Source organism: Chamaea fasciata, unplaced genomic scaffold (assembly GCF_029207755.1).
Source record: "Chamaea fasciata isolate MVZ Bird 193981 ecotype frontalis unplaced genomic scaffold, bChaFas1.0.hap1 SCAF_25, whole genome shotgun sequence".
NCBI lineage: Eukaryota > Metazoa > Chordata > Aves > Passeriformes > Sylviidae > Chamaea > Chamaea fasciata.
Window position 1 is genome coordinate 6671292 of NW_027094110.1, and position 20316 is coordinate 6691607.

The following is a 20316-nucleotide window of genomic DNA, read 5'->3' on the forward strand; positions in this document are numbered from 1 at the left end:
AAGCCTTAAAACAAGTATCTCAAATTCTACCAAAGTACAGCAGATTAAGGGGATGTTTGATTGCACACAGACCTACCAAGTACTTCCACAGCTTCCTCTGAGCCCTGCTTGGCAGGAATAGCTCAGCTCCCTTCCCAAGTTAGTTCTCAAGGCTTGTACATGAGCTCCAGCACATTTCCTCACACACCAGAATCCCTTACTATGGCATCTTCCCTTCCTGGAGGAGCAGGCAAAGCACCAGGAGAGAAATTAATCTGAGCTGGAGGCCTCCTGAAAACCCCAGCAGTTCCCTGAGTAGCTTTTATCCTGGATTTAAATGGGATGTCTCCATCCCTGTGACTGCATTTCCAGCCTGGTTCAGCCAGACTTCAGACAATCCACAGGGTGGAAACAACATTTGGGGCCAAAAGATGCGTTGCTACTGAGGGCAGTGGGGTGGGAAGACAGGTGATTCACACAGAGTCACAAAGAACCCTGGGCATCATGGCCTGGTAAGGCTTCCCAAGTATTGTATTTTACCTGCTGATGAATCCTTAGGGATCCCAGCAGCCCTGGAGAGCTGCACACTTGGCCACACACTTCGCCACACACTTCCTAAGCAGGGAATAGGTAAACCCCAGTTCCTGATTAACTGCTCCAATGTAGAAAATGTGATGTTTCAGCTGAGAGAATCCTTTACCTCCCTCAAGGCTCATTAGACAAATGGTTTAAGCAAGAGATTGTCCCAACAGTATGGGATCCTTGTAGAGAAGGAGAGAGAGCTCTTTGCCTGGTATGATGGGAGAAAAAGAAAAAAATCCAAATGATTCATTCATGTAGTCCTCAAGGAGGCTCTCTAGAAGGCATCTGCCTGCTCACAGGGCTTTCCTCACCTCCCCTTCACTGCTTTCTCCATGGATCCCTGTGAAACATGGAGAGGTTGATCCTGACAACAGACATCCAACTTGCTGCTTCCAGAAGCAATTCCTGCCCCAGAGAGCAGGAATTTCTCCATAAATGTCACTGTGATGAGCCAGCCAGGGCAGACTGAGGTTTAGGTCGGACATTAGGAAATATTTCTTCCCCAAAAGGGTTGTCCAACCCTGTCACAGCTGCCCACAATAATGGAGTCATCAGTCCTGGAGGGATTTTAAAAAAACATGTGGATGTGGCACTTGGAGGACATGATTAATGGTGGCCTTGGTACTGCTGGAGAACAGTTTGATTCCATGATTGCGGAGGGCTTTTCCAACCTCAAAGATTCTGATTTTACTGCCCAAACCAGTACATTCCTCAGTTTACAGTTAAACCCTCCCCCCCCCCACCAAAGCCCCCTCAGGGCTCCCCTACCAGCCCAGCACCACATGATGGGATTCCTGCTCATCTGGAGATCCATGGAAGTTCAGCCTCAGAGCATCCAATTCTCTGTTTAACAACCTCCTCAGTGCCAGGAAAACCCTTTTCCTGCTCTCTCACTCTTTGCCAAGAGACAGGGATGAGCAGCACTGAGGAGCAGCTCCTGGCTCCCAGCTGCTCCAGAGTTATACACCCCCAGTAAATCCCTGCCTTTTTCCCCTTTTCTGCAGCCCCACCAACAGAGTCATGATCCAGGGTCTGGGCTGGGTCCCACCTCCCATAAAATCATCATGGTTGGAAAAGATCTTCAAGACCATCCATCCAAGTCCATCCCACACTGCCACTGTAGCCCCATAAACCCTAAACCACATCACCCAGCGAGATCCAGACATCCTTTTAACAACTCCAGGGATGCTGCCTCCACCACTCCCTGGGCAGCCCCTTACAATGCCTGACCAGCCAAGCACTGAACAGACTTACAGGGTCCCTTAATATACCTGAATTGCCCTGACCAGCCTCCTGGGACCTCCTCACATACTCATGGCCAATGAGCTCCACGTGAGCCCAAGCCTGAGCATCCAGCCCTGGCCTGGGCTGTTGTGGGTGGCCCTGGTTCAACTCTGCCCCAGGATTTATTCTGTGGACAGTTCTCAGACCTCAATTCACAGAATCCCAAGATGGTTTGGGGAGGAAGGGGCATTAAAGATCATCTCATTCCACCCCTGTGTCATGGGCAGGGACACCTTCCACTGTCCCAGGTTGCTCCAAGCCCCAGGTAACCTGACCTTGGACACTTTCAGGCACGGGGCAGCCACAGCTTCTCTGGGCACCATGTGCCAGGCCACACCACCCTCCCAGTGAAAGAATTCCTTCCCAATACCCCAACTAACCCTGCCTCTGGCAGTGGGAACCAATACCCCCTTGTCCTGTCACTCCATTCCTTGTCCCAATTCTTTCTCTAGCTCTCCTGGAGCCCCTTTAGGCATTGGAAGGGGCTCTAAGGTGTCCCCAGAGCCTCATCTTCTCCAGGCTTAACATTCCCAGCTCTCCCAGGCTGGCTCCAGAGCAGGGGGGCTCCAGCCCTCTGAGCATCTCAATGGCCTCCTCTGAACTTACTCCAGCAGCTCAACATCTTTCTGCTGCTGTTGAGCCCCAGGGCTAGAGGCAGCTCTGCAGGTGGGGTCACACCTGAGTGGGGCAGAGGGGCAGAAGCCTCCTCCCCCGCTTCCCACACTGGGGATCAGCTGAGGGCTTGGGGGATTTCTGGGCTGAGGCATTTCCAGGTCTCACCCACCAACACCCCCAAGTCATTGGCCCAGGGCTGCTCCATCTGCTCACCCCCAGCTTGGATCCATCCCAGGGCTACCCCAACCCAGGTGCAGCACCTTGAACTTGGCCTTGTTAAACCTCCTGAGTTTCCCATGGGCCACTTCTGAGCTTGTCCAGGTCCCTCTCGATGATTCTCTCCCTCAGGGGTGTCCCTGCCCCCTCAGCTCAGTGTCACCTGCAAACCTGCTCAGGGTGCCCTCAATCCCTTCATTTGCCATTAATGAAGATGTTAAATAATGCTGGTCTCAGTACAAATGCCTGAGGGACACTACTGATCTGTAGTATGGACCTGTGAGGGACACCGCTGGTCACTGATATCCACTGGGACTCTGAGCTGTTGACCACAACTGCCTGGATGTGACCAGCCAACCCATTCCTTATCCACCTGACTGACAGTCCACCCATTAAATCCATCTCTCAAATGTAGAGGATGCTGGGAGAACCATGCCAAATAGTTACAGAAGTCTAGATAAATGACATCTGTCAGCCTTCCCTTATCACTCATGGAGTCACTCCTGTTGAGCTTCTCATCCACCAACACCCCCAGGTCCTTCTTTTCAGGACTGCTCCATACAACCCCCAGCCTGGAGCTGTGGTGGGAGTCACCCCAAACCAGAGGCAGGATCTCGTCCTTGGCCTTGTTGAACTTCATGAGGTTCACACGAACCCAACCTCTCCAGCCCATCCAGGTCCCTCTGGATGCCACAGCCCTTTCCTCCAGCGTGTGACCCCAACAAACATCTCACTGTCAGCACCATGTTGAGGGTGCCTCAATCCCACTTGTCCGTGTCACTGATAAAGACAGCACTGGTCCCAACACTGACCCCTGGGGGCACCACTTGTCACCGGGCTCCACTCAGACATCCTTGTGTACAGCTAAAGACCACAATCCTTTGAGTGCCACCATCCAGCCAATTCCTTATCCTGTGAGTGTTCCACCCATCAGATACATGTCTCCAGTTTTGAAACAAGGCTGTCTTGAAGGACAGTGTCAAATGCTTTGCACAGTCCAGGTAGATGATGTCAGTCGTTCTGCCCTCACCTTCCAGCACTGTCACCTTGTCATACGAGGCCACCAAATTTGTCAGGCACGATTTGTCTTCAGAGAAGCCATGTTGGTTGTCACCAATCACGTCTTTATTTTCCATGTGACTTAGCATAGTTTCCGGAAGTATCTTCTCCATGATCTTGCCAGGCTCCAGTGTGACTGACTGGCCTGTAGTGCGCTGCATCTGCCTTATTTCTCATTTGAAAAATGGGGTCAAATTTCCCATTTTCCAGTCAGTGGGATCTTCACTGAACCGCCACAGCTTCTCAAATATGATGGAGAGTGGCTTAGGAACTTCCTCTGCCAGTTCCCCCAGGATCCATGGATGCATCTCATCAGGTTCCACAGACTTGTGCACCTTCATATTCCTTAAATATTCCCGAATTTTATCTTCTCAAGTCCAGAGAAAGGAACTAAGCTGGTGAAGAGTATGGAGTATAAGTCCTATTAGTGATGGGTGAGAGAGCTGGGCAGCTCAGCCTGGAGAAAACGAGGCTCAGAGGGGACCCTTCTGACTTTCCACAACTCCCTGACGGGAGGGCGCAGGCAGGTTGGATCAGGCTCTGCTCCCAGGGAACAGGGACAGGACAAGAGGAAACAGCATCAAGTTGTACCAGGAAAGTTTCAGGTTGGACATCAGGAGGAATTTCTTCCTGGAAGGGATGGCCAGGTATTGGAAGGGGCTCCCCAGGGAGATGGAGGTGGACACCTTCTTGGAGACGTCCAAGGAATGCCTGGATGTGGCACTCAGTGCTCTGGGCTGAGTGACAAGGTGGGTATGAGTCACAGGTTGGACTCGCTGACACAGGTTAGACTTGATGACCTTGGAGGGCTTTTCCAACCTTAAAGGTTCTGGGATTCTCCTACTGTAGATGGTTATTCCTTCTTCCAGTCCCTGCCTTTGCTCCTGCAACTCTGGTGGTGTGACTGGGTCACTTTCCAGCAAAGACTGAGCACAAACACTGAGAACCCCAGCCTTCTCCATGTCCTGGGTAAGCAGGTGTCCCGTTTCCTTCTGGAGAGGGCCCACATTTTCCCCAATCTTCCCTTTATCACCAATGTACCTATAGCAGCTTTTCTGTTGCCCTCGAGGCCCCTGTCCAGATTTAACTTTATCAGGGATTCAGGTTTTCTAACCTGATCTCTTGCTGCTCAGACAATCCCTCTGTATTCTTCCCAGGCTGCCTGTCCTTGCTTCCATACTGAGTTTGTCCAGGAGCTCCTTGTTCACCCTCACAGGCCTCCTGGAGGTTTGTTCATATTCCCTGTGCTTGAGATATGTTGCTCCTGAGCTTGGAGGTGATCCTTAAATATCAACCAGCTCTCCTGAGTCCCTCTTCCCTCCAGCGCTTTATGCCATGAGACTCAACCAAGCTGATCCCTGAAGAGGCATCCTTGTTGCCCTGAGGATCCTGAATCCACCATTCCATGTTCGCTCAGCCCAGGCTGCTCTCGAGCTTCTCATTCCCCACCACGTCCTCCTTGTTGGTGAGCTCCTCTCCTTGCTGGCTCCCCTCTCACTTGAAGGAGTTTATTCTCAACACATTCTAGAACCTCCTGCTGTGTTGTGAACATGACACTGCAATTGTCTGTCCAGAGCTTCATCTGATGGGTGTTCCTGGTACAGCCCCCTAAAAGCCACCCCCACATGGCTTCCTGGGCTGCCCCTGGCAATGCCCAGATCTGGGTCAATGCCGGGCTTGGCTACCTCAGGTGTATGGTAAGACTTGATGTATCTTGAGGGTCTTTTGCAATCTAAATGATCCAATGATTCTACATCTGGAACAGATCTCTGTGAAGGTTTGTGCCTCACATAGAAGTTCTGGGGCTGTGGTGGGTCTCCAATACAGGAGACAGGTACAGGGGTAGTCCTGGCTAGGGACTCCAAGGCACAAGGTTTGGCTGACGTTGGCAACTTATCCAGCACCATCTTTCCTTCCTGATCTGTTCTGTCCAGCACCCACTGCCACCTCTGCTCTTCACTCTGAAATTCCTAAAAGGTCTTCCACTGATTCTTCCCAGGAATTTGCTTGGAGTAATTAATATCCTAAATCCATAGATTTTGTACTTAGCACAGCAATCCTGGTGTGTAACACCTTCCTGCCAATCTGGGCTGCACTCAGGGATGGTCACCAGTCACCTTCACTCCTAGGATGACAGCCAGCATTCCCAGAACTCTAGGTCTTGTCACAGACTCTTCATAAATTGCGGGAGTTCAAGGATTAACAAGGCAGTAAAATCCAATCCGTGCTCCAGATGGTCTGGATTAGGAGCGGTTCCAACAGCCTCAAGGTCCTTGGCTGTCAGAAGCCCCTTTGCTCCTCTTGGCACAACTTTCCCCCATTGGCACATGAAGAGGCTTCTCTTGGCTCTCAGTGATCCCTCCAACCTTGCACTGACGTTGTTTCAAGGAAGATCTTTCTCTTCCATACTTGGTTTCACTCTTTTTCTGAACTGCACCAGGTGTTTTCCATCACTATTATTTCACATAGCTCATTCACCTTCTTCCACCAAATCCTGGTCCCATTTCTTCAAAATTTTGCAGTGAGGATTTTTCTCCCAACTTTGAGTATTTTATTGTCTCTACGAAAAACTCAGGCAAATGGACTACTTTGTTAGGGAAAAGAGGTTCTGAGATAAAGAAGATGGTACATTCTAGAATGTCAATGCTAGGATCCTCAAGTGAAATGAGAGGACAAGAGAACTCGGCTTCATTTATTTTTTTTGGAGTTCATTGGAAAATAGAGGAAAGACACTTGTTAGAGGACAGTAAGTGAGCAAAGCCTGTTGGAAGAGTATCTACCAGATGACTGCAGCACCAGATACACGACACAAAGGCTGCCTCCATCTCCTTCCCAATTCCCACTTCATGCTTTCAGGTGGGATGGAGTCAATGTCCTTCACAGTAGCCCAACGTCATGCTGTGTTTGGGATTTTGAGGAGACTGCTGATCACACACCTGTGTTTTGAGGAGAGCTCCCACAACATCCAGGTTTTCTCCTCTCACTTGCACCCCCTAGCAGGCTTGGGATGGACAGTAATTTGGGGATGGACAAGAAACTGGGAACAGACACAGCCTGGACAGTCTTCCCAGACTGATCAAAGGGATATTGCAAGCCACAGGAGGCCATGGTCAGCAAATAAAAGCTTTATGAAAGCAGGAAAATGCAAGGACATTTCTCGTCACAGTATTTGTCTTCTAAGTGAATACTGTGCACACAGAGCCCCCAGAAGTGGCCAATCTTCTGCCTGCTGACAGGATGTGGTGACTGAATTCCTGACTTTACGTTTTGTGCAAGCATCTTTAGCTTGAGCTGCTAAACTGCCTTCAATTCCACTCACAATTCCATTCTTCCATTTTCTCCCCATCCCGCAGGAGGGGAATAAGTGGAGCGGGTAGGTGCCTGGGAGTTGGCCAAGGTCAATTCTGACCCAAAACACCCATTCCATACACAATGAGCCCATGGATACCCACAGTACCCCCCTGACTTACTTGTTCCACCACATTTCCCTCCTACCAAGTCATCTCTCGGTAATCACTGCAGGGTTTATTTCCATTATTCACCTTCCCTCCTCACCCACCACTGTGCATCTGGTCCAACACCTTGGTCTAGCTCAAGCTCTCCCCGTTCCTGGAAGTGTCACAGGCCAGGCTGGACAGGGCTTGGAACAACCTGGGACAGTGGAAGGCGTTCCTGCCCATGGCAGGGGGTAGAATGCGATGAGCTTCAAGGTCCCTTACATCCCAAACCCTTCTCTGATTCTGTGATTCTTCAGAGCAGGAACTTCCTTTTTCTTTCCCTGTAAAAACCTTTCCTCCCTCTCCAAGCCACTGGAATTTTCCCCACTGTCAAAGCTTACATAAACAAGGAATATGGGACTAAGCTCTCCAAGAAACATCCATCTCCACAAAACCCTTTAGATAAACTGGGCATTCATGGGATAATAAAAGAAAACCCTGCAGATGAAAATCTGATTAAAATTAAACAAAATAAGAAAAAAAACCCTAAAAGGACAGTAAAAAACAGCTTCTCATGAACACAAATCTGCAGCAGAGCTCTGCTGGGATTGGCAATGTTTAACATAAACATAAATAGACAAGAACAAAGCAATGACAAACTATGCTGGCAAAATAAGTTATTAACTGGTGGAAGGGAAACTGAAAAACTGCAGTGAGAACCTGCATGGATCAAAGACATGGACAACAGAGGACAAGGAAAGGTGTCCCTACACACACAACAGAGCATGGTGGGAAAATACACACAAAGTTACAAAAAAAATTAGGATGTAAAGAGAGTCTGAGGGCACAACCCCTCCTACAAGGCAAACTAAGGTACCACAACTGAAGATGGCAAGAGACATGTTCAAACAACAACAAATTAAAAGACACTCATTGAGGACTGTTAAAGATACCACACAGGGATAAAGAAGTCTTTTAACTCCAAGAAATTATTATTAACAGAATTCTGTTAAAACAAAATACATCCCACCCTTCCAAAACAACCCCACAACCAAATTTCCACATTGCACAGCTAGCCACGGCCTTATAAAGGCTCACAATAATGACAGGGAGAGCCATGAATCCAAACAACTGTCAGACGGCTCCTCCTCACTCTGTCTTCACATCTGCAAAAGGTTTTGTATAAATATCTGCATTGCTACTGTCTAAAGTCTAATTCCCAGAACCTTTAAATAGCACTTATTAACCACTGACTTGACCTCTTCTGAAAACTGACAATTCTCAGGAATTTATCAAAGTTCTCATGCACATGATAAAAACAAACAAAAAAAAGTATCTACAACTAGGGTTTGCAATTTGCATTGGGGTTTTAAGAGCCAGGCCATGGAATTGGAAAGGGGAAAGTTTATTTGCTAATACAGAACCCCTGCAATTCAAAATATGGGGAATATGCTGGTAAAAATGCCCTTTGTCTGTGCTCTTGGATCCTGTCCCAAAAGTAGAATTTGATGGTCCAAGTCTCTTATTTTTGGCATTTAACAAAAACCTACAGTTCTCTAAATACACACATACTTAAACTTCATCTAGTTCTTCCATCTACCAGAAGTATTAATTTAAGCAAGGGATTTCCTCTTGAAGTCACTGAAGAGGTGATGCATGAGGTCGGGATCCCCAGCGCAGGGGTCTCAGCTCTGCTGCATTTCCCGGCGCATTTCCTCCAGAGCCGCCTCCCGCTCCCGTAGGAGCTGCTTCAGCCGCTTGATTTTTTCGTCCCGTATCGTCTCATCCAGATCTGGGGGAGCCACAGGGAAAGCGTCATCTCGGAAAGAACCTTCCAGAATGGAAGTATCCTCTTCAGAAGTCACTAAAACTGAAATCCCTGGGTGTGTAGTGTCACTGCACTGGGGGAATGTGTTCTGCTCCAAGTCCCTCCCTTGCGACACTCCGACAGAGCCAGTCGGAACACTCGGCTGTGGTGAGGCTGGTGGAGGTGAAACACTCCTGCTCAGTGCACTGGAACTCGAGCTGATGCTTTCTAAACTGGGACTTGTGGCTGATTTGATCGAAGTTCTCCTTCTCTTGCCACTGTCCGACAAAGGTGAGGACTTTGTTTTCCTTTTCCTAGTTAAATCCTCTTCCAGATCCACAATTACCTGCATAGTTAGAAACAGACAAAATTCTGTTTAACTTCTGTTAAACTTGGCATCAGCTATAACATCAAATTCTCTAAGCTCAAATTACAAGTTATTTGTTGCAAGCTTTTCTAAATTACTGCCTGGAAGAAGTTTCTTTCAGCAAAGGGACAAACTAATTTCTGTGTTTGATGTTCTTCCAGCAAAGATTCCCAGTTAACAATTCCCGAACACTGAATTCCTTCCTTAGTCAACACTGCATGTCTGCCTTTCCTGGGCATGTCCACCTTTCCTGGGGATGTCCATCATCTCCTGTGGCTGTTTAAGTTAACACCACTGTAACACAAAAATTTTGTAACTTGATGGGAAAATTCAGTGTAGAAGAATCCTTCACGTCTACATTTCCAAAACCTCAATCTGAGGAGTAATGTCCATTATCAGACTAAATTCCTCCCAGATGTTTTATTATTTGAATCATGGAATCACATCCTTTTTTGAGCTGGAATAGACCTTAAATCCCATTCCATTCCACCCCCTGCCATGGGCAAGGACACCTTCCATGAGACCAGGTTGCTCCAAGCTCCATCCAACGTGGCCTTGGACACTTCTAAGGGATGGGTTAATGGTAATGGTAATTTAAGAGCAGCCATGGATCTCCTCAATTATTAGCAGGTCAGTAAAACCTGAGAAAGTCTTTGAATGAGTAGAATCACACAGAAGAAAATGCAGCTGAACAGAAATACTTGGATGGATAAAATCCTTTCCATGCATTAACATGGAAGTTCTTCCTTCCAGAAGTACCCAAACAATGACAGAGTTGATAACAACATTTGTAATTCTAAAGACTGGACAGATCCACAAGTAGATTTCTTTTAACAAACCCATTCCTCTGCCTGTACCCACTGCACTGCTAGACAAACATAACCATCTGCAGAGGGTTAAATATAAATCAGAATCCCGAGGTCTGGTCCCTATTCCAACAAGGACCATCACCACAGTAGTAGGGACAGTCTTCTCAAAAGCATTTGTCATTCAGGTTTCCTCCAGAAGAATGCAAAAACAAAGATAAAAATTCCTAGAGGGTGCTCAAGTCCTACAGAAATCTCAAACAAGTTCTAGGAATAATTCTCACAGAGATCCCAACAACTCCTGGCTCTCCTGGTGAATTCAGAGGTGGGAGGCCCCCAAACAACCCCAGCTCTCTACTGACTACACATACACTGCTTTCTGAGTGTGTTTAGCACTGAAAAATCCCAGATACCTTTTCCTCTTTAACACTTTCCCGATGATGACTCATTATTTCCACATCCAATGAGGATGAACTGCAAGAATCATTTTTCCTTTCCAAGCTGTCACTGGAACAAACCCTTTCTTCTGGATTGTCACACAAGGCCCTTAATGGTATTCTCGTAAGGTAAACTCTCTCCTCCTTAAAGAGACCAAAATTTTTCCTTAATTCCAAGTATTGTCTCCAGTGTGGGTGTTCTTGGTGTTTGATTTGAATAACCTTCCCCGGTGAATTCATCTTTTCACATTGGATCTGAAATACAGAAACAGTGAGAGAGCCATCAATCACTCTCTCACTCTCTCTCTCTATACATTAACAGATAAAATATATTAATATACAAAAAAATAGATACTAGAAAGACAGGTGAATATTTATTTTGTTTGCCATTCCCCAAGAGCTACATTTAACATAGGTAACATTAAACACAGATAAGTAAATTTTGATAAATTATATACAAATTATAGTAGGTCTAACAGTCATTAGACCTCCAAGTATATTCTGGAACATGCAGAAAATGTCCAGATCAACCAGCAACCACAGCAAAAAAGAAGCAACAAGAGAATCACTTGTTCTACCCCTTCAAAGTACCAAAGAACTAGGAGGAAAGAGCAGGTAGTGTCTTTACTCTGAAATCTAGGGGTTTGCAAATTTAGGGACAAGAACACCAAATTTGCTGAGCTATTTCTCACTAATGTTACAGCAAATGCAAATGCTGACACTCGGCATCACACAACACTGAAGAAAATAAACTGCATTTCAACCATTTTTCAGGTGACAATCAAAAAAATAGGTCTTATGGTCTGTTGCAACAACTAAATGTCTAAAATTTGCAAAAATACACTCAGCTGACATTTCTGTTCTGCCTGGACAACACAAAGGAAATTCAGAATATTTTTCTTCTCTGGAGACAAATTCATCCTGGCCTCTCGAGCTACTAAAAACATGACCCTCAATCCAGTGTGCGGAGTCTGGGGATTGGAGGCTTACAACTTTTAACATGTTTCCAACACTATGATCTTAAAAGAATATGTCAATGCAGCCATTAAGGATCCAAAGAGTTCCTTCTGCCTGATGTAGACACAGGAGTGAAGGAGGTAAACCCTCTCCACCAGGGCAAGGGAGGAAGGAAACACAGCTCCTGCCTGTGGCTGTTGGAGCGAGCAAAGCCCGGAGCTGACAGTGGCACACCAGAGCTGTCTCTGGAAGACAAACTCTGCTCTTCCAACTTAATTTCCTCTTGTGAAGCCACAAACTTGTCCTTCTCTACCCTGTATCAACCCTACAGCCCTAAGTTTGTGCTCTGAGCATATAGCATCAATATCTAAGAGCCCAAAAAATGAACAGCCTCCCTGGAGTTAGAGTTATTGCTGACCATTTATCTTGGGAGAAAATCAAAAGCCACCTTTCCTCTGCCCCTTCCTCTTCTATGCATTTCTCACTTGCACAGTGCAAAATTATTGGGGAAAAGGCCATTTATTGACTAGAACCAACCTTAGAGCAGCATTTCCAAGATACAAAAATGGTTTGTTTCCAAGTTACAAAAATGTGTGAACTCATCAAGAGCCATTGTATTCACCTAAAACCAGGACCACAGAACCACTGACCAGACACTGAGGTGGCATGTTTATGATTTATTACCTTTGGCCAGTCTTTACTGATAGCACATTCCTGCTTAGCCTGAGGTAACACAGCCCCTGCTGCTCTTGGGGAATGACTCATGTTTTTGCCATTCTGGCACACACTTTGCTGCATCCCTACTTCTGGAACTGGGATCACTCCACTGCAAGAAACGTTCTTGGTGAAGGGCAAACTCTGTCTCTGGATTACAGTGGGATCCTGCTGATTAGCACTTGGTGTCAGCACAGCTGCAGGTGTGGATTTTAAGTCATTTCTTAAGCCAACTAGTGATGAATTTTTGGAGACTGTACATGGTTTTGGGCCTTTCTGAGGCAGCACCACTCCTTTGCTTTTTGACAACACCAGATTCACCACTTTGCTGGTTATTTTATTGACTTCATTAGAATCCATTTGCTTGGGTGTCTCCTTTTTGAGTAAAGCATCAGAGGAAGACATTTGCTTGTCAGCCTGGGCTGACAGAACATCAGACCCTCTTTTGGTCAATAAATAGACTTTCCCATTGTACATGACCAGAGCATTATCTTTTAAAGATGTGATTTTGGTTTGGCTTCCACCAGGACCATTAGAACAGAGTGGCAAAATATTTGCAGGATTAACTTCTACGTTCTTCGTGTCTGACAAAGTTTTCAGGATCTTGGAAGCCACATTATTTGAAGACTTTACAGGGATAAGACAAGCTGCTGAGAGTGGGGCAGTTTCTTGTACAATCCATTTCATAGGAGTTTGCTGGCACTGCTGCCCCTCGGATGTGACTGGTTCTGGAGAAGAACCAGATACCTTTTGGGCAGCTGTCACTATCAGTGCCTTTGAAATATCTGTGGTAGATTTGGGGCAAAAGCTCTGCAAGTGCTTGGGCAGGACTTGGGAGCTTTTCACTGTGTTCACAGGTGACACGTAAATCACTGTCGGTGTTTTTGTACTGTCAGCCCCTCCAGACACATTGGTGGCTGCAGCTGCCAGGATTTTTTGCTGTATTGCAGGTGGCAAAAGAGATGCTGGGACAGATTTCACTTCTGCATCAGCTGGAATCTGGAGGTGGTGTCCGGAGGGCAGCATTGGAGACTTGACAGTCATTGGGAGGGGTTTGGTGTTCACCACCATGTAGGTTGTGCTGCTCTGGTGAGAGGAACTCATGATGGCCCCGTTCTGCAAGGAGGCTCCATCCATGGGCACACAGCTGCTCTGGGCATTGGCAGCTGCACTTGCAATCAAGCTTTCCTTTTCAGAACCTGCACTAGCACTTTCCTGCTTGTCTAATGTCCTTGTAAGAATTATCTTTCCAGGATTAGGAGGCTGAAAAATAGGTATCTTAACAGATGAAGGTGCAGCAGTATTGCCAAGCTGTGTCTTTAAAGTAAGATGGACTGGGCTAGAAATATTTGCGTTAGAATTATTTGGCATGGCTGGAGACTGAACTATTGGCACAAAGCTTCCAGAAGTTTTAGAAATGGGAAGCAATTTCAGAAGGTTTTTTCCATCTGGTCCGGTTGTCTGAACGACTCGGTACATACAGCCTGCAATGCTTAACAAAGAAAAGGGAAAAGAGAGAAAAATGAAAAGCAGTGTAAGTGAACAAGCATAGGTACTTTAATTCACAACCATCAGTGAAATCTACACCCAGGGCTGAAGCAAATTAACTCCTGGAAAATGCCTGAGCTAATCTTCAGGAGCTTCCTACTGACCTACCCGGGTTTCCATTTCAGACCACCTCAGGCTGTCTGAAAATAGTATCCAACTTCTACACCCCAGAGTAGCAAGAAACGTCATCTTTTACAGATTAAAAAGAAGTTAAAGGACCCCAGGAAACACCTCACATTACCTCTTCTTCCCCTCATGGGGCCTTTCATTATGGAAATGAAACCACTACCTCCCGATTTCCCAGAGAAGCCTTACTTTTCCCTTTTCCACCTCACTGTTACTATTTAGATCCTTCCTGAGTGCTATGAACATGAATTTCAGGAACGCTTCAGGAAAATACAGGCAGAGTAGTTGCATGGCAAGATGGAAGCAAAATTACTTCAGACACAACAGAGGAATTTGGAAGCAGGATGTATTTATCTTGTGGAACAGGTGGCTTCTGTGCCTCCATCGCACTTGCCCGGCCATTCTTGAGACAGATACAGACCACAGAGGTGGTTCATCCTCAAAGAGATGGAAAACTTTCAAATGCTACTGGATTATAAATGTTTTTGAGAACAGAAGTCTAAGTCTGAGAAGGAAAAAGCTTCAAAACCAAGGAGGAACACATGGAAAAAGCACCAGGGACATCTGGAGAGAAAACAGATTTCTTGCAGATGAAGGTAAGAACTCACCAAGAGACAGACAGATCTCATCAAAACACAAGTTACTTGTGACTGCTCCAAATGCCAAGATTTTTTAAGACCATGGCAAGACAAAGAGCTTCCCACTCCAGGGGAGTCTGCCCAAAGCAGGCTCTTCTGCAAAGAACCCCTGGACTCTGAGCATAACAATCTACTGCCCAAAACACTGCAGAGACACATGTGGGCAAATACAGCTGCCCTCACTGGGAAGAAGATACCAAATCACTGCAAGTTGTTTCCTGACAGCAGATTCAGAACAACTAAAAGGCAGAGCTGATAACTCCACCTGGAGTCACCAAGAGCACCAGCTCCATCCCATCCACTTGCTACATCAAAAAATGCCTTGGGAACAGGGACACGAGAGTAATTCCCAGTCCAATCCTGATGACATCGAGGGCTGTGTTTTGCTTTCTGTCAGGCAGTTTTTCTGTCTTTTCGGGCTTCTGACTCAGCTTGGAGTAGTGCCTGGGAGAGCTCAGTGCTGTATCCCACCACTATGTCTTCTCAGGAGCCAGCCAACCTTTGCCTTTTCCCATCAAGTGGGAAGTCACAGGGATGCTCTTCCCTCCCAAAGCTGGGCATTTGCTGCTGAGGGTCCTATTCCCATGGGGACTGACATAAACACCCCACTACTGTCTGCCCAACACACAAAGGCACCAGGCACACAGAGCCTTCCTTGCTGTGACCTTGGAATTAACTCCCACACCTGGTATTTTGGTACAATGCCCCATTTCAGGTCAGAATGTGTGAAAATTGAGATTTTTACATGAGGTATCGGTGCAGTGGGCAGGAAATTCTGCAGTACTTTTGTTTTTAAGGTATTGAAAATTAAAATATGGGCAATATATCACATGGCTCCTAAAGGAAGTTGTCACCGGAGGGCTTAGGAGCAAAATGGAATTGGATACTTTAGAATCAGACATGAGAGCTGAGATGGACTAGCACTGAGAGGCAACAATCTGAAAGAAAACAGTTTTGCTTAAATGAAGAGGAAGTAGAAATATTTGTGTGTTTGAACATAATTAAAGCCGAGAAAAAAGACTTTTGGAGCACTTTAAACCTCCCAGCACTACTGACAATGCAAATGAAGAACAGCAGCAGCTCCAGGACAACACTTTATCTGTTCCGTGCTTTGAATCTCTCAACACTTCTTTTATCACTCCATGATCTACAGCCTCATATTTGCTTCTATATATAAGAAGGCAAATTCAGAAGGAACTCTTCAGAGAGTCCCGCAAATGTAGAACTGCTGAACAGAGAAACAAACACTTACCTGCACCCCAACTAACTAGGCCTGCAAATTGTCACCAAGGGGCAGAAGGAACCTCTGAAGAGGCTCATAGTTCCACCTGTTAAAGCAAGGGGACACTTCTAACTTTTGGGCAAGAGGAGGGGGAGTAGATCAGAGTGAGAGGACACAAGAAAAACAGGGAGAGATGAGCTGAAGAGATGTTTGCATCAATATTTTCCTCTGCCAGTTTCCAGCGCTCACTTCCTCATTCCACCTGGAATCAACATTCACCTCCAGCCCAACAGACTAAAAACCTGGTTTTGACTATGCTACAAACAGGAACTTTAAAAGTAGATTGGGGGAAAAAGCACAAATAAAAAAAAATCTCATTTGCCTGAATTTCAGATCATTCTGCTTTTAATGATTGCAGAAGGCAAACTGTAGCTTTTTATCCCCATGAAAAAGAGCAGGAGAGCAGGATGCTCCAAATTTGTAATTGCCTGAGAAAGAACATTCTTTAACTTGAAACAAATATCATGTATTTACATGTTTGGAGAATGACAAAAAGCTAAAGGATAGACAAGAGAGAAGGCAAAGTCCAACGAGACACCAAGAAATGGAATTCACAGATTCACTCAAACGACAGAGGAAGGATCTGTCTGCAAATGTTGTTTTTAGCTCTCTAAGCTGAAAAGGCTTCATTGCAACAATTCCACATCATAAAGCTTCTCCCAAGTATACAAAGAAATAACCATGAGGAAGTTTCATGTCACCAGAATAAAATGAAACACTGTCCCCATATATTTTTGAGTGATGAAGAGGGGAGTGAGTTGTTTTGCTTCAGTCTTCAAGATCACTGATCCTTCTTTGAATTAATGAATCTTTAAGAAGCTCTTAAGCAGAATGAAAAAAACTCCCTCAGTATCCCCTTTTTAGGGTGTCAGATTAATTTGGTTGAAGAACAGGTTGATTTCTTTTCCACAAAAAACCAAAAAAAACCCAACAAAAAACAAAAACAAAACAAAACCACCCAACCACAACAAAACCACCAAAAAAAACCCCCCTTAAAAAACCCATCAAAAAAACCCACACAACCAAAAAAACACCACAACTGGAAATCTGTATCATGCCAGGTTGTCCTTGGGGATTTCTTCCATAGTTACTGAAGTAGTTTTCTTTCTCCTCTTCATCCTACTTCACTTCCCAACCCCCTAAGAACCGAACAATAAACCTCCTCAAGTCTCATCTATGAACACTCAGAAATAATTGTGTTGTTATGACCCTTTAGAAAGGCCTAAGGCAGATCCATGAACAAAACTTGAGGGAAATAAGCTCAAGGAAGACCAAGAAAAGGGTGGACTGGTAGAAATCTTATTTAACCAGAGAAGTTATCAAATTCAATAAAAACAATCAAATAAAATTCTGTGGCATTCACAGAGGGATCTGTCAACCAGATCACTTTCTTTTGACCCAAAAAGGAGATTTCTTTCGGCGAACAGTCTGTGTGTGGCAACACCAACACCTCCCCATGGATGTGGCATTAAAGAAGGCAGGAAAGCAGAGAGAACAGAAAGAAACTGGGAGATTTATTTCTTTACTTACTTATTTCAAGACAGAAAAATAGAAAGAATAATCTACATTTCCTTCAGTTCACTGTAATTCCTGTTTTCTTGACAAGACACACCAGTTTTACTGTCTAAACTTTCCTCACTGTTCATCACTCTCAGTAAGCAGCACAAAACACTGATTATTCATTCACCTTCTGTCCTTTGTGCTAGCATCAACAAAAACACCCTTGGAATATTTTCAGAAAATGGGAATATTGATCTCTGCCAAATAAATTCATCTACCAAATGCAGGGCAACCACCACCACCTGATTCCCACAGGGATCCTGACTGTGCCACTAAAAGATGCATCAGTGGAAACCAAAGAGACAGACTGGCTCAATTCTCTTGCAAAGTCGTCAGAAGAAACAATGAGCTACTTTTCCATCTGCCTTTACTCCCAACAGTTCCTTTGGGCACAACTTTCATCTACAAATGTGAATAAATAGCCAGGGACGATGGGCCACTCCAGAGAACCAAAAGGATTTATTTTAATGGGTTCAGTTGGATCCAAGAAATGGCTAAATAACAATTTATTGTCAGTTGGAAACATGCACCCAGGGACAAGGTAAAATTAATTGATTGTAGTTGATACAGATTTATTTTATACAGCTGCATTCATTCCATGGATTATCTGAAAACTGTAATAAAATCATAATAGTAATTAGAATAATAAATATATAGTTACATATACTCTAGATAATATACAATAATCATCATTATTATTATCATTATCATCATCTAAAGGAAATGAGGAAATTGACGTTGAATTTGGAAGAATCCTGACCAGAATTTCACTTCAAGCTATCTCTAATGACAGAGTTTTTATCCTAAACTAGAAGTTTTCAACAACGGCAGAAAAACCACTTTCTGTTTGACAGCCATTGTTTCTGGGAACTCTTTTCATCCACTGTGGAATATTCCCTGAGCACAGATAACTGTGCATGGGCAAACTGCCAGGAAACTCTGTGCTCTACCATCAACCACAGCTCTCCTGATCCATGACCAGATCCTCTTCCAGCCACAGAATCCCTGCTGGAATCTGTGACCATCAAAACCAGCCAAGGTGGATCCCACAACAGCCCAAAATCAGCCAAAACTCATCCCTGAGCACACAAAGCACCCTGAGAAACCCTGAGAGACAAGGAAAAGCAGCAGGAGCCAAACCCTGGCTGGAGTCCTCGGGCCGGCTGAGCCCCCAGTGTAGAGCAGGAACAGAACCTCGGAGAGCTGGGACACCCCGGGGAATTCCCTGGGCACATTCCAGCCGGGATAACCCGGGGAATTCCCTGGGCACATTCCAGCCGGGAAAACCTGGCACTGCCACCGCCACTGCTGCGATGGTAACAAGGGACCTGAGCAGTGAAACCGACCCAGAGAGGCCAGGGAAGGGAACAGGGCTGGGAAAGGGGCTGGAGCCCCAGGAGAGGCTGAAGGAGCTGGGAAAGGGGCTCAGCCTGGAGAAGAGAAAGCTCAGGGGGAACCTTCCGGCTCTGCACAACTCCCTGACAGGAGGGGACAGCCGGGGGTCATCAGGCTCTGCTCCCAGGGAACAGGGACAGGAGGAGAGGGAACGGCCTCGGGCTGGGCCAGAGGAGGTTCAGGTTAGATATGGGGAAAAGTTCTTCATGTAAAGGGTGGCCAAGCACTGGCAAAGTCTTCCCAAGGCAGAGGTAGAGCCGCCACGTGTGTAAGTGTTAAAAACGAGTGGACGTAGCACGTGGGAACACGGGTGAGTGGTGACTGTGGCAGTGAGAGGGAACGGTTGGACTCGTTGATCTTTAGGAACTTTTCCAACGTTAATAACTCGATGACTGTGAAAGGTTCAATTCCTCTGACATCCCCACCTTCCCCTTCCCGGCTGCCCTCGGCACATCCCGCCCTCACCGCCATGGGGCCGCAGCGACAGCAAAACACACCCAAAACACACCGAAAACACAACCAGGACACACCCAAGACACACCCAAGACACACCCAAGGCACACCCAAGGCACACCCAAGGCACACCCAAGGCACACCCAAGGCACACCCAAGACACACCCAAGGCACACCCAAGGCACACCCAAGGCACACCCAAGGCACACCCAAGGCACACCCAAGGCACACCCAAGGCACACCCAACGAAAGTGGCGTCGAGCCGGAGACAACGCCGCACGTGAGGCGGGGCTGGAACCGCCCCCGGGCCGCTCTGCCGGTAACGGGAACGGGAAAAGGAAAGGCGAAGGGAAGGGCGGGAGGAAGGGACAGAAAGAGATCAGAAAGAGATGGGAAAGGAAGGAATAAGAAAGAAACGGAAGGGAAGGGAAGGAATAGGACGACGCCCTCCCCACCGACCCCCGCCCGTCCCGCCGGGGCCGCCGCCGCCCCCGCCCTCCCGTTTCCGCCCAGGGGTCCCGGCAGGGCGTGGAGCGGCGGGCCCGTACCTGGCGGGGCGTCCCTGCGAGCCGAACCCCCGGGCCCGCCCGTACTCACAACTGCGGCCGCTGCTCGGGGCTCCGCGACATGGCGGGGCGGGCCCGCGTCACTTCCGCCCGCCCCGCCCCTGCCGCCGCCGCTTCCGGGAGCTCACTTCCGGGAACCGGCGCCGCCCGGCGGCCGAGAGTGGCAGCGCACGGGCGGCGTTTCCGGTGCGGGCGGAAACGGGCGGGGCGGGGCCGCGGGGTCCCGGCACCGCCCACCTGCCCCGGCACCGGCGCCCAGTTGCTCGGGTGTGCGCGACAGCACTGAGTGCGGGCCGGTGTTTAAATCGGCAAATCGCACACGCAGATATCTGGTGTAATGTATGAAAGGACAGGCGTCTGTCGGAGTGAGGTGAAAATGTACGCACGTGAGAAGCACTGTATGTTATCAGTGAGCTTTATGCATAATACATATGGAAGATACAAAATTAATAACAAAATATAATAGATCGTCTAATATAATGATATAA

General features: G+C 46.8%; 1 protein-coding gene across 1 annotated transcript; it reads right to left on the reverse strand.

The window, feature by feature from the left end:
• Positions 1-6380: 6380 nt before the first annotated feature.
• LRIF1 (ligand dependent nuclear receptor interacting factor 1) lies at positions 6381-19891 on the reverse strand. Its single transcript, XM_066203973.1, has 4 exons — positions 19860-19891; positions 12231-13752; positions 10566-10844; positions 6381-9325 (listed from the first exon to the last, which is right to left on the reverse strand). The coding sequence occupies exons 1-4, from the start codon at positions 19889-19891 to the stop codon at positions 8858-8860; spliced, it is 2301 nt and encodes a 766-aa protein (XP_066060070.1). The 3' UTR covers positions 6381-8857.
• Between the last annotated feature and the right edge of the window lie 425 nt (positions 19892-20316).